Genomic DNA, 12,686 nt, shown 5'->3' with positions numbered 1-12,686 from the left:
ACAGAAAAGCCTGTTTTCATGGTCTGTCTCAAAAATTAAAACTTTAGAATGTCCAGACAAATGTGACTCTTCCTAGGTGGTGGAATGATTGGTGAAACCTGACTTTCTTCTTTAGATCTGTTTACATTGTCTTATATTTTAGTATTTAAAAAAATTAAGCTTGAGACCATCCTGGCCAACATGGTGAAACCCCGTCTCTACCAAAAATACAAAAAAATTAACCAGGCATGGTGGCAGGTGCCTGTAGTCCCAGCTACTCGGGAGGCCGAGGTAGGAGAATCGCTTGAACCCAGGAGGTGGAGGTTGCAGTGAGCCCAGATCTCATCATTGCACTTCAGCCTGGGCAACAACAGTGAAACTTCATCTCAAAAAAAAAAAAAGAAAGAAAAGAAAAGAAAGAAAAGAAAAAGTTACTTTTTTTTTTGAGACATGGCCTCACTCTTCGTCACCCAGGCTGGAATACACTGGCATGATCATGGCTCACTGCAGCCTTGGCACCCCCTGGACTCAGGTAATCCTCCCACCTCAGCCTCTCGAGTAGCTGGGACTACAGGTGCATGCCACCACACCTGGTTAATTTTTCTATTTTTTGTAGAGAAGAGGTCTTGCCATGTTGCCCAAACTGGTCTTGAACTCCTGGGTGCAAGCAATCCACCCACCTCAGCCTCAAAACGTGCTAGGGTTACAGATGTGAGCCACCACACCGGGCTGAGCAATTTTTAAAAAGACAAAAAAAATCTGTGTATGGGTGCTTGCTTCCGTAATAGCCTTCCCTCCCTTCTTCCTTCCTCCTAGCCACCCACCAAGTAGTCATCCACCCCCCGCTTTTTTTTTTTTTTGCCCCTTATGGGAGAAAACTGGCCAGGAATAAGGGGTGAGGCAGGAGAATAAATAAAGGCAGTATATGTGTGTGTCAGAGGAACAGAAACAGTGGTATATAAAGAATGCTCACAAAGGCCCCACCGAGTCAAGTTCGAGGGCTCACAGGTGTGAAAAGCCATCACCTTGACAATTCTGCTCTCATTAAGGAACCTACTAGATTGTGTAAGGAGAGAAACTGGTGAGTGGGGAGTAAAAGCCTGATGGGACTTCAAAGCAAATACGGCTTGAAGAGAACTCTTGTGACTATCAATTGATACTGGCAGGGCCTTTTGAAGATGGATTTTTAAAAATTCACCATCAAGAAAACCACCCAAAGTTATTTAAAATAAAACTGAAGAACAGTTAACATTTCATTCCACAGAATGGCGTGTCTCCGCAGCACATTTCAACCAAATCGGCAAGTTGCTAGCCCCATCGGAACACTGGACCCCGGTTTCTACTTGAGTTAGCTCTAGGTGCTACCTTATCATCCAGCTCTGCGACGGAAGCACAAAGGTCCACCAGGTTAGGCTGCAGGTGTCCATTTACAATTTTCTCATTATAGATATAAATCTGAAATGATAAAAAGCAAAGTAAATGGCAAAGTATCTATTTTCTCTTCTTTTTAAACCTCCTGAAGCAGGCAATGGCCGGCAGAAGCTTCGGGCAACCTTTCCTTCCTCGGAGTGGCTGAGCCATCCACACTGGCCAGCTCCCCAGTTGCGTTGGGATTGTGGGTAACACACCAAAGCTAACTGCCTCCCCACCTTCCAAACACCTGAGGAATGCGAGCAGCGGGGTCCAGGGGGAGAAGAACCACAGGCAGGTCTGTGCCTCTCTGTCCTAGTGAGGAAGCACCCAGGGGAAGACAGGAGAATGGAAGGGCTCTGGCTGCTGCTTCCTAATAACCAAGGCAAAGGACTCAATTCTTTCAAAAGGACTGAATGGCCCTGGTATAGGGTTCATGGATGGAGTGGGGAATGTTGGGCACTGCCTCCCTCCACAAGTGTTAGAATAGCAGGTGTGGCACATGTGGAATATCCATTTCTCCTGGAAAGAATCTCTGTTCTTCAGGTAAAATTTTCTTAAGGAAAATGAACTATGTGATATTTAAGGTATGGGAAAGCCACTCTTACTTTAGATTTTATTTTCAAGGAGCTAAAATGATGATAGTAGAAATCGTAAATTCACTCTTCTAGATTTAGAACTAGTTAAGTCCTGGTAGGGAAGTGAAACAGGACTTCACTAGTTAAGATTTACAGCTTAACTAGTTCTAAATCTTAACTAGTTAAGCTCTAAATCTTCTTGTGGAAGATTCTACTTTGTATATGAAGTCTTTGCTCTCCCATAGTAGTGATGTTAGACAAATTATGACCCTGTTGAACTGTAGTTTCCTCTACGTTAAATGGGGGAACATCAGTAGCATTCATCTTCCAGGGCTGTTACGAAGATTAAATGGTTTCGCTGGGTGCAGTGGCTGAAGCCTTTAATCCCAGCACTTTGGGAGGCCGAGGCAGGTGGATCACCTGAGGTCAGAAGTTCAAGACCAGCCTAGCCAACATGGTGAAACCCTGGTCTGTATTAAAAATACAAAAATTAGCCAGGTGTGGTGGTGCATGCCTATAATCTCAGCTACTTGGGAGGCTGAGGCAGGAGAATCACTTAAATCTGGGAGGCACAGGTGGAGGCTGAGATCGCGCCACTGCACTCCAGCCTGGGTGAAAGAGCAAGACTCCATCTCAATCAATCAACCAACCAATCAATAAAATGGTTTTAAACCATGATGTAGTACTTATTCACTCAATGAGCATTTCTTATGGGCCTTCCTTTGCAAGGTACTGTTCAACATGGGATATAAAGCTTCACTTTTTAGTGGAGAGGACAGCCGTGTAAACAGACACAATATTACAGTGTTGTATGTGCTATGAAATGTTAGTTTAATGACATCTTTAGTCTTTGCAGGTGTAGAAGACACACAGTCTCTCTTCTCAGAAGCCTGTATTTCATCAGGCTTCTCTCCATGGCAATAGAGGAGTCAGCCATATAATGAAGGTGAAGGGTAAAGGATGCAGATGCACAGGGGGAGTAAAAAGAGAGAGGTATAAAATTGGAGCAGGAGGAAATAAATGAAGGCCAGTGGCAAAACATGAAGGGGTTGGAAGGAAGGGATCTCATGTGTGGGAAGGTGATGAAGCTGGGGGCTTCAGCTGCCTGGAGTCTGACATGGCAACGGCACCCCAAAGAAGAGAGACTTTCAAAAAGACATTTAGAAAATTTCTCTCAACAAAGGGTAAAAGAGGGACTTCTGATAATACCATCAGCTAACCAGGTAATTCAATTCATGTGGAATGCCACTGACTAAATAACTGGCAGCTGAAGAGAGACCCCTTGGTTAAAGAGCACAGGGTCTAACAGTTTCTCACTGTCCCCTGCTCACCTCCATAGCTGCCCTGTTTTTGCCTCCAACCACCCTACTCCAGGCTGGAGGAGGATGAGGTGGGTAATGTTGAGGGCCACAAGTGGGACCCTTGGGTCCCCCCTCAAAGAATCTGGGAGGTGGTAATGGCTGAGCAGATATTCCTGGACCACTGCTGGTGGAGGATAATCTTAAGGGGATGGAGGCCCACTGCCCTCAATTCAAGAAACAGGGTATTTTTCCTTCTTTGTACTTTGTGGGAGAAAGCAGCAAATTACAATAAAGCACAAAGTTGGCTGGCACTGCTTTATTTAAAAAGTCAATTCCAGCTATGTATGGTCCTCAGGGTGGTTTCAGTCCAACAGAATCCTGTGCTTACCACAAAGCATCTCAGTCCACATCCATACTATTGGACGGTCCTCATCTACAACCAGAAGGATGACCCCTAAAATATTATGAGCTTTTCTAGGACAACAGTGGTATTAAGTAGTGAATACACTACGCTCATTAAGACAAAAAAGCGTTTAGAAAATTTCTTTCAACAAAGAGTGAAAAAAGGATTTGTTAATACCAACAGCCTACCAGGTAATTCAGTTAATACGGAACTCCATTTGCTAAGCAGCGCAGTTACCTGAAGCTTTACTGTACATGGGACTATTGCCAAAAATGCATACTGAGATGCCATGGTCAGTGTAAAGGACAGATTTCAATTTCCTCAAATCAAATGTGAGTAATTCTATTACCCTATTTGATAGAATTCTCCAGTGGCCTATGCTAAAATATTAACTAGTTCTCTAAATGAAAAAATACAACTTGCTTTCAGGGTTTGACTTTTACAAGTTTTTGTTTCCTTTTACTCCCTAGAGGTTCACAAAGGATTTTCCTGGCTTAATCCCCCTTAAAATCACACTCACTTGCCGCGCATAGGCCATCTCGATGTTATCCAGAGAGCTTCGACCAGGGGGTCCCACATCACTGATGTAGCTTGGCTGTGGATAAATACACATTCAGAATCAGTTAGGGACAGTATTCAGTCATGTGAAGAAATCAAATCACATCATAAACATATTCTTGTCTTTAACAGAGCTGTGAAAAGTCTGTTTCCTAGTTAAGAATTCCTCAAAGTGATGATTTTAGGGATTTCAATAACATGCAACTTTTACTGTGAACACATGAGAAGAGAGCAGGCATGAGACTGGATTAACTAAAAAAGAGTGAGGGACTGCATAAACCCTATCGATACCTCAATGACTGTTTCTGGAAATGTACATCTTTCCAACATTCTGTTTGAATCTCAAGCCCCCTCTCTACCTCATCCTCCCTTCCCATGTCTTCATACTAGTGAGGCCATTATTTGTATCAGTGGGCCTCTTTTTCATCAATCATATCAGGCAGTTGAGGGAAAGCAGTTTATAGAGTCAAACACCTGATTCAGACATTTCCACACTAGAATCCACACTAAGACAATAGCTGCTGATTACTTTTCTGTTATCTGAAGATGTGAGACCAGGGCAAGTTGGACATTCATTCAGTAAATATTTGCTAAGTGCCTGCCACATGCACAGCTGTACGTATATCCATCTCCATAAGAACAAAAACAAGCCAGCCTGTGAAGCCTGTCCCCAAAGAGCTTACAATCTGAAGAGGAGAGTGCAATAAAAATACAGTCATATATTACTTAAAAATAGGATAGGTTCTGAGAAATGCATCATTAGGAGATTTCGTCATTGTGTGGACTTCATAAAGTATACTTACACACACTAGACGGTTTAGCCTACTCCACACCTACATTGTATGCATAGCCTATTGCTCCTAGGCTACATACCTGTACAACATATTACTATACTGGATACTGTAGGCAACTGTAACACAATGGTAAGTATGTACATATTTAAATATAACTAAATATAGAAAAGGCACATAAAAATACGGTATAATCTTACAAAGCCAGCCACCATCACATATGCAGTGCATGACTGTGTATGAAAAAAGTTTCAGTCTTTTTTAAGAAAGAATATTCATCTTTAGCCAAGCTTATTTCTTCTGTAAAGAAATACAGATCAAAATTAGGTAAATTCTTAAGTTCCCACTGACTAGTTTGTACTGTAGCATAGCAGAGATCAAATTCTTTAAGCTTATCTCATTTTTTAAAAAAAGCTGAATGTTCCATACACTAAAATCTAAAATAAATCAAAGTTTAAACTAGGCTTTCTGTGAAACCAATGGGGAAGATAACAGCCAAGCTTCCCAGCACTATGAAGCTGGTAAAAGGAAGAGTACAGTGGGCATGCACCAGGAGAGGGGGAGAGAGGGGAGAGGAGTTATCAGAAAGGCAGTTTGAAGCCCCTGGTTCTGGAGAATGAACACTGGACTGTCAAGGACGCCTGGGTTCCAGGAGGGCCACTTCACTCCCTGGCTTTGGCCTCTGGAGCAAAGCACTTCCTCAGATTCCCATTAGTCAAATGAAGGGGCTATCCCAGGTGATCTTGAGAGGTCCCCTCAGCTCTGATCTCCAGCTATCACTGGTATTAAAAGAGCTTAAACAGTTCACTGATCTGGGTAGATGCTGCTGGCTGGCACAATGACCACTCCCAATTCCTACTTCTCACATCTTTACACTCTGCCACCTTTCAAGCTGGCATTTAGAGTTATTAGGTTGGTGCAAAAGTGATTGCAGGTTTTGCCATTACTTTCAACGGCAATCACTTTTGCACCAACCTAATAAATGTACCCAATAGTGTGCTGGTAAATGTTTTTTAACAGCCAGCTCTTGGGAAAAGGGACGATGGGTAGCATTGCTGGTGTCTGCGGTTTAAATTCTCCCACCATGGCAGATTTCAAGCTATTCAAGGTGATATCAACTAGACTGCAAATTCCTTGAAAATTTAACAACAGGTCCTCATGTGTTGATCCCTATACACCACTGAATATACCCTTTTCCAGACTCTACTACATCAAGGAATGGCACACCCTAGTTCTAGCCAATGAGATGGAAACACAAGCCTGCTAGTATACTTGGGGACAGCTTCTGCTTTTACTGATTGGAGGGTTGAGGCAGGGGGCCTGTCATGGCTTTTCAGCTCTCTCCCCTTCTTTCTGCCTTGAATGCAAATATAATGTCTAGAGCTCCTGCAGCCATCTTGTGAACCTAAAGTAGATGGATGTGCTAGAGAGGGTAGTGTACCAGGACAGAAAGGTGTTGGGTCCCTGACGGCACTGCAGAACAACTGGATTAACATCAACACTCTCTACACCTGCAGACATCTTGGTAGGTGAGAAATATATACCCCTATTCAAGCTACTAAATTCAAGGTTTCCACCTGTCACAGCTGAAAGCATTCCTACCTGAAACACAGATTTAATTTAAAAAACCACTGGGTTACAATAATAACAACAGCTATTAATGAGCACTTACTATGTGCCAAGCACTGTTTGAATTTCCATGTTATTAACTCCACAACCCTATGAAGTAGGTACTTTTATTTATTTATCCATCTTACAGGTGAAGACACAAAGGCACACAGAGAGGCGAAGCAATTTGCCCAAGTTCACTTCAGTAGGAAGCAGTGGAGCTGTGGCTTGAATCCACAGTCTGGCACAACACTCTGTACTCTTTGCTACTGCTCTATCCTGCCTGCCAGGGCAGCCCAGGGCAACTCTCCAAAAACATTCATCACAGAACAGTAGAGAGTAGTAGCAGTAGTAGTAGTAGTAGTAGTGGTAGTAGTAGTAGTAGTAGTAGTAGTAGTGGTAGCAGCAGCAGCAGCAGCAGTAGTAGCTGGAAATCCTGGATCCACTACTTAACAACAATGTGACCTGGAGCATACTGCTGCCTTCAAGCCTCAGTTTCCTTAGCTGTAAAGTGGGGGTGGTAATGGTATCCACCACATAGGATTGGGATGAAGATTAAATGGGGAGAAAAATGGTATGAATCCCTACCTCACAGCGCTGTTGTGAGGAATAAGTGGAAGACTTCAACACAGTGTCCAAGATATGGTCAATAAACGCTAGCTGTTATCACTTTATAAACAAAAAGAAACCACCACAACGAACACAGGAGCAAATCCTACGCTCAACAACAACAGACAGATATGGACACCTCAGAAATATGACCTAAAGTATTTCACTTTGTGCAGGCTGAAAGTCTAATTTCATTTTTCTACAATGAATACACATTCCTTGTTTGATGGAAGCCCCCCCCAAGCCCCCCGGCCAGGGCATTTTATACTTCTGGACTCATTCTGAGTCTTCCTATTAACACTATATTAAGGACTGTTCTCTAAGACAGCCACCTTTCTAAAACAGAGCTATCCAAAAGCTGGAGATTCCACAGTCTTTTTACAGGACACAGCACTAAGCCTGTTAATTCCAGAAACCTAGTCAAGGAGAATAAACAAAGAAATGAAAAGGAGAACAGCACTAAAGCATTTTTGCAAGGACACAGTTGTTGTAGCTAAATATACATGAGCAGCCTTGAGAAATATTTTCCAGTGCTAAAAACCTAATTTTTAAAATTATCCATTTAAACAGTAGCTGGGTATCAGCCTTCAAATTTCCATTTAAATTAATTTTGCCTAATGCTCTTGTTTTCAAAGGTACCTATCCTTCAGCTGCCCTTGACCAAGCCGCTATTTCACCGCACATAAAGTCAATTATCCACAAGAGGATGTGTACGTGCACATTCCTGAACAGAGGAACCGGCAAATATTTAGCTGGAATTCCACAGCCAGGGACTGCCTGAGGGCTGTGAAAGCCACCAATCTCTGGGGTTCTCTGCACTGGAGCTTGGTGGAGCCATAGCAAGGACGACAGGACAAGATGACAGGAGCAGGGAGCCAGAGACCAAAAGAGCAGGGAAGACAACAGGGTTTCTTCTTTTAGAAGAAAACAAGCAGCTCACCCAGGAGTCTGGAGACAGATATGTGGAAAAACAGCAGCCTCTGGGAGCACAAACTGAGAAAAGTCTCGTCAGAGTAGATGGTGTTCCCAACACAGCCATTCCAGGACAGGATGGGGACCGCAGGTGGCAGGAGGGAACCGCAAACTTGTATTAAGCACCTACTATTGTACAAAGTGTATTCAGGGATGCATAAAACTCTTTTCCCAAGGAAAGCACATTCTAGTTAGAAAAAAACAAAATGCAGGCAGGGCGTGGTGGCTCATGCCTATAATCTCAGCACTTTGGGAGGCTGAGGCAGGCAGATCACTTGAGTCCAGGAGTTCAAGAACAGCCTGGGTGACATGGCGAAACCCCGTCTCTACAAAAAACAAAAAACAAAAATTAGCTGGGTGTGGCGGAACGCGCCTGTAGTCCCAGCTATAATACTTGGGAGGCTGAAGCGAGAGGATCGCTTGAGCCCGGGAAGTGGAAGTTGCAGTGAGCTGAGACTGCGCCACCGCATTCCAACCTGGGTGACAGAGACCCTGTCTCAAAGGTGGGGGAGAAAAAGAAAAAAAAAGGAATGCAACTAGCACTCCTAGCAAAATGAATATAGGGTAGTAAGAAAATATGATGATACTGCAGACGGAAAAGAATTTAATTTCTAAGTGGAATGTTTTGGCTTTATGTAAGCAAAATGGAAACACGGTGATTAATTTACAATAGTTAGCTTTAAAATTTGTAGGCAAAAGTCCAGTACTACTAGGAAAAAAACACCAACCAGGGACCAGAGAGGACTAGGGTCCTAAATGCAACCCAGCTAATAACTGTGTGACCTTATTAACCCTACTAAGATTGTGTGACCATGGACAAAATGAGAGGAATACTTGGGCCACACAGAGGCTGGAACACTATTAGAACTACTAAAAAACGACAGACACCTATGTGTACTAACCTAGGAGAAGTTGTAAAATATGTAAAACAAAAAACATAATGCAAAATTATAGGAACTAATATATAAAATGATACTATTTGAGATAATAAATCGATAAGATATACAGATGTGCATGTAAGCCCCTGGGAGAAACTGGAAGGGTGTACACCACTGACAGGTTGTGTTTGGGTGCAGGATGGGGAAGAGCAGCAGAGTGGGTCTACATTCCTCTACTGTCAGAAAAGCGCACAAGATCAGACAAGGGCCTGTTGAGATGAGGTTTTTAAAAAATCTTTTTGAAAGAGCAGCAGAGCACTTTCTATACCTGAACTCCTACTCAAACCCCTAACAGGTGAACTGGGTCCATCCCCAAGGAAACTGCCAGGGAGCCACAAAATACAGCTCAGAATCCTATGGTCTGCAGTTTTCAAACTGTTAGTTCATATTCTACTATATTTCATTTCATCTAATAGTCCATCTATTGTAAAACACTGTTATGTATCAATAAGAAATTTTAAAATGCTGTTAATGATATACTGCTGAATTTAAGACATATCCTGATTTGAGATGTTGAGATGTAAAACAGATGCATGACTGAGAAGTGATGGAATATGGTATTAAGAGTTATCAAAGTTAGAGACTATGTTCAACATACACTGTTTACATATCATAGTGTGGAATGTTACCATCATTATCTATACTTATTAAGCCACAGTTTAGCTTCTCTAGTGAGATTTCCTGCTGAGTCATGTTCCAGACAATACATTAAGGGATTGTTCATAGACTATGTCTAATACCACAAAGCAGCCACTAGACTACACTCAGGTTAAGTTTACCTTTAAATGTTGTTTTAAAAGTTGGCTAAGGTACATCATAGATTCCCCAAACTGCTCAAATCCTGCATGCTGTCATGCAAGCCTCAATAGGGAAGTTCTTCCTCATGCTGAGCAGATGCAAAAACTGCGATGTGAGGATTCGTAGCCAGGGGTCTCATTTTTGTTTCAAAGCACGTCATTTTTATTCACACCACAACTTAAAGAGTTAGTAACAATCTTTCAATTCCTACTTTCCTCTAAAAAGTATACCTTTTTCTTCCAATGATATCCTAAGGAAATTAATTTCCCAAATTGACTCTATGCTACTGAAGCATCATTTCCTTTATTAAAACTTGCTAGGGGGGCCGGACGCAGTGGCTCACACCTGTAATCCCAGCACTTTGGGAGGCCGAGGCGGGCAGATCACGAGGTCAGGAGATCGAGACCATCCTGGCTAACACAGTGAAGCCCTGTCTCTACTAAAAATACAAAAAATTAGCCGGGCATGGTTGCGGGCGCCTGTAGTCCCAGCTATTCGGGAGGCTGAGGCAGGAGAATGGCACGAACCCGGGAGGCGGAGCTTGCAGTGAGCCAAGATCGCGCCACTGCACTCCAGCCTGGGCAATAGAGCGAGACTCTGTCTCAAAAAAAGAAAAAAAAACAACTTGCTAGGAACAGATATTACCAATGTCTCCTTTAGAAGGAACTGGGGGAAACTCCTGTTATTGGAAGGTGTGGGGGAAAAACATGTTTCAGAAACCACTATATCCTAGTCTACTTTTTGCTAAACAAACAAACAAAAAAAGCTTTGAGCCTCTCTTCATATTAAATTACCAAAATTTGGACATTTTCCTTCAAGTGTTAAGGTCAGCTCAAAATTATGTCAAGCTGTCTTCTTAACTAATGACTCTGCATTCCAACGACCTTATTCCTGACAATAAGGTGCCCAGAAAAGAATGTTTTAGATATTGTCATACTCCTTTAATTATCTCCTCTATTTATATGCAAAGATTTTTTTGATTCCTAACAATACTTTATAAATCAAGGAAAACACTTAAAAAGAGATGGATCCATATTAAAATGATTGAAGTAAAAACGTGTATCTTACCAAATACCAACAATCGCACAAAGAATGCTAGAATATGCTGACTGTGTACACTATGCTAGGCACTGGGCCGGCCACTTTACATATTCTACATTCCTTACAACAACAGTTTTTTAAGGAAGACATTTCATGGCCAGACGCAGTGGCTCACACTTGTAATCACAGCACTTTGGGAAACAGAGGAGGGCAGATCACTTGAGGTCAGGAGTTCGAGACCAGCCTGGCCAATATGGTGAAACCCTGTCTCTACTAAAAATACAAAAATTAACCAGGCATGGTGGCACATGCCTGTAATCCCAGCTATTCGGGAGGCTGAGGCACAAGAATCACGCCATTCCACTCCAGCCTGGGTGACAGAGTGAGACTCTGTTTCAAAAAAAAACAAAAACAAAATGATATTTCATAATGAGGAAGCCCAGGCTTGGGGACCCAAAGCCTGCTGAATACCAAAACTTGTCTTATGCCTTTTACATTGTGTAGTCTCCTATAAAGAGGGTGGACAAGGTGTCCGTCCATGTGAAGTATCACCTTTCCATTATTTTGAAGGAAATTATATGGAAAAGGCCTATAAAAACACAAGGTTCCACATACACACTGGAATGGTTAAATTTAAAAAGACAGAAAACATCAAGTGTGGCAAGGATATGGAACAAATGGAATTCTCACATACTGCTGGTGGGAGGGTACTCCAATATAACCATTTTGGAAAACAGTTTGGCAGTATCTACTAATGCTGAACATATGTATACCCTCTGGCTCAGCAATTACCCTCTTAGGTGTACCCAACAGAGATGCAAATATGTGCTCACCAAAACACACAAAAACGCTCACAATAGTACTATTTATAAAAGAACTGGAAACTAAAAGGTTCACCAATACTAGAATGGATAAACAAATTGCAGTTATACTGTTTAGCCATGAGAATGAACGGCTTAAAAGTACACGCAATAATATACAAAAGGTTACATAAAAGCAGCTAGAAACAACAGTAGATACTATATGACTCCATTTACATAAAGTTCAAAAACAGGCAAAATTAATTTATGACATTGGATGTCAAGATAGTGGTTTCCCTTGTTGATAGTGGGTGGTGACCAGAAAGGACCACAAAGAGGATTTCTGGGGTGCTGGTGACCAGAAATGACCACAAAGAGGATTTCTGGGGTGCTGGTAATGTTCTGTTTCCTCATCTGGGTGTGTTCTATTTGTGATGATTCATTGAGTTGTACACTTTTTAAAAATTTTTTAATTTTTTGAGACAGAGTCTCACTGTGTTGCCCAGGCTGGGTGTACAGGCTGGGGTACAGTGGTGCGATCACAGCTCACTGCAGCCCCAACCTTCTGGGCACAAGTGATCCTCCCACCTGAGGCTCTTGAGTAGCCCAGACTACAGGAGCATGTAACCATGTCCAGCTAATTAAAAAAATTCTTTTTGTAGAGACGGGGTCCTACTATGTTGCCCAGGCTGGTCTCAAACTCCTGGATTCAGGTGATCCTCCTGCCTCAGCCTCCCAAAATGCTGGAATTACAGGCATAAGCCACTGCACTCAGCCTGAGTTGCACACTTACATCTGTGCACTTTTCCATCTATACGTTATACATCAGGAAAAAAGTTCAAACAACAAACAACAAAATCTGTAAGATTCCAGAAAAGGGCAATTCCCTGGATAATCTTA

The 12,686-nt window shown here is 42.3% G+C and overlaps 1 protein-coding gene across 4 annotated transcripts in view; it reads right to left on the bottom strand.

The window, feature by feature from the left end:
* NUP93 (nucleoporin 93) overlaps nucleotides 1-12,686 on the bottom strand; it is a 112,724-nt gene that overhangs the window by 22,201 nt on the left and 77,837 nt on the right. For all 4 annotated transcript variants that reach the window (XM_004057681.5, XM_055364296.2, XM_055364295.2 and 1 more), the window contains 2 exons: nucleotides 4,192-4,266; nucleotides 1,345-1,434 (listed from right to left, as the gene is read on the bottom strand). In XM_004057681.5, coding sequence (XP_004057729.1) covers nucleotides 1,345-1,434; nucleotides 4,192-4,266 — 165 coding nt within the window. The remainder of the gene's footprint in view (nucleotides 1-1,344; nucleotides 1,435-4,191; nucleotides 4,267-12,686) is intronic.

Source organism: Gorilla gorilla, chromosome 18 (assembly GCF_029281585.2).
Source record: "Gorilla gorilla gorilla isolate KB3781 chromosome 18, NHGRI_mGorGor1-v2.1_pri, whole genome shotgun sequence".
Lineage (NCBI taxonomy): Eukaryota > Metazoa > Chordata > Mammalia > Primates > Hominidae > Gorilla > Gorilla gorilla.
The sequence above is the reverse complement of the archived record's forward strand: the minus strand, read 5'-3'. Positions and strand labels throughout refer to the sequence as shown.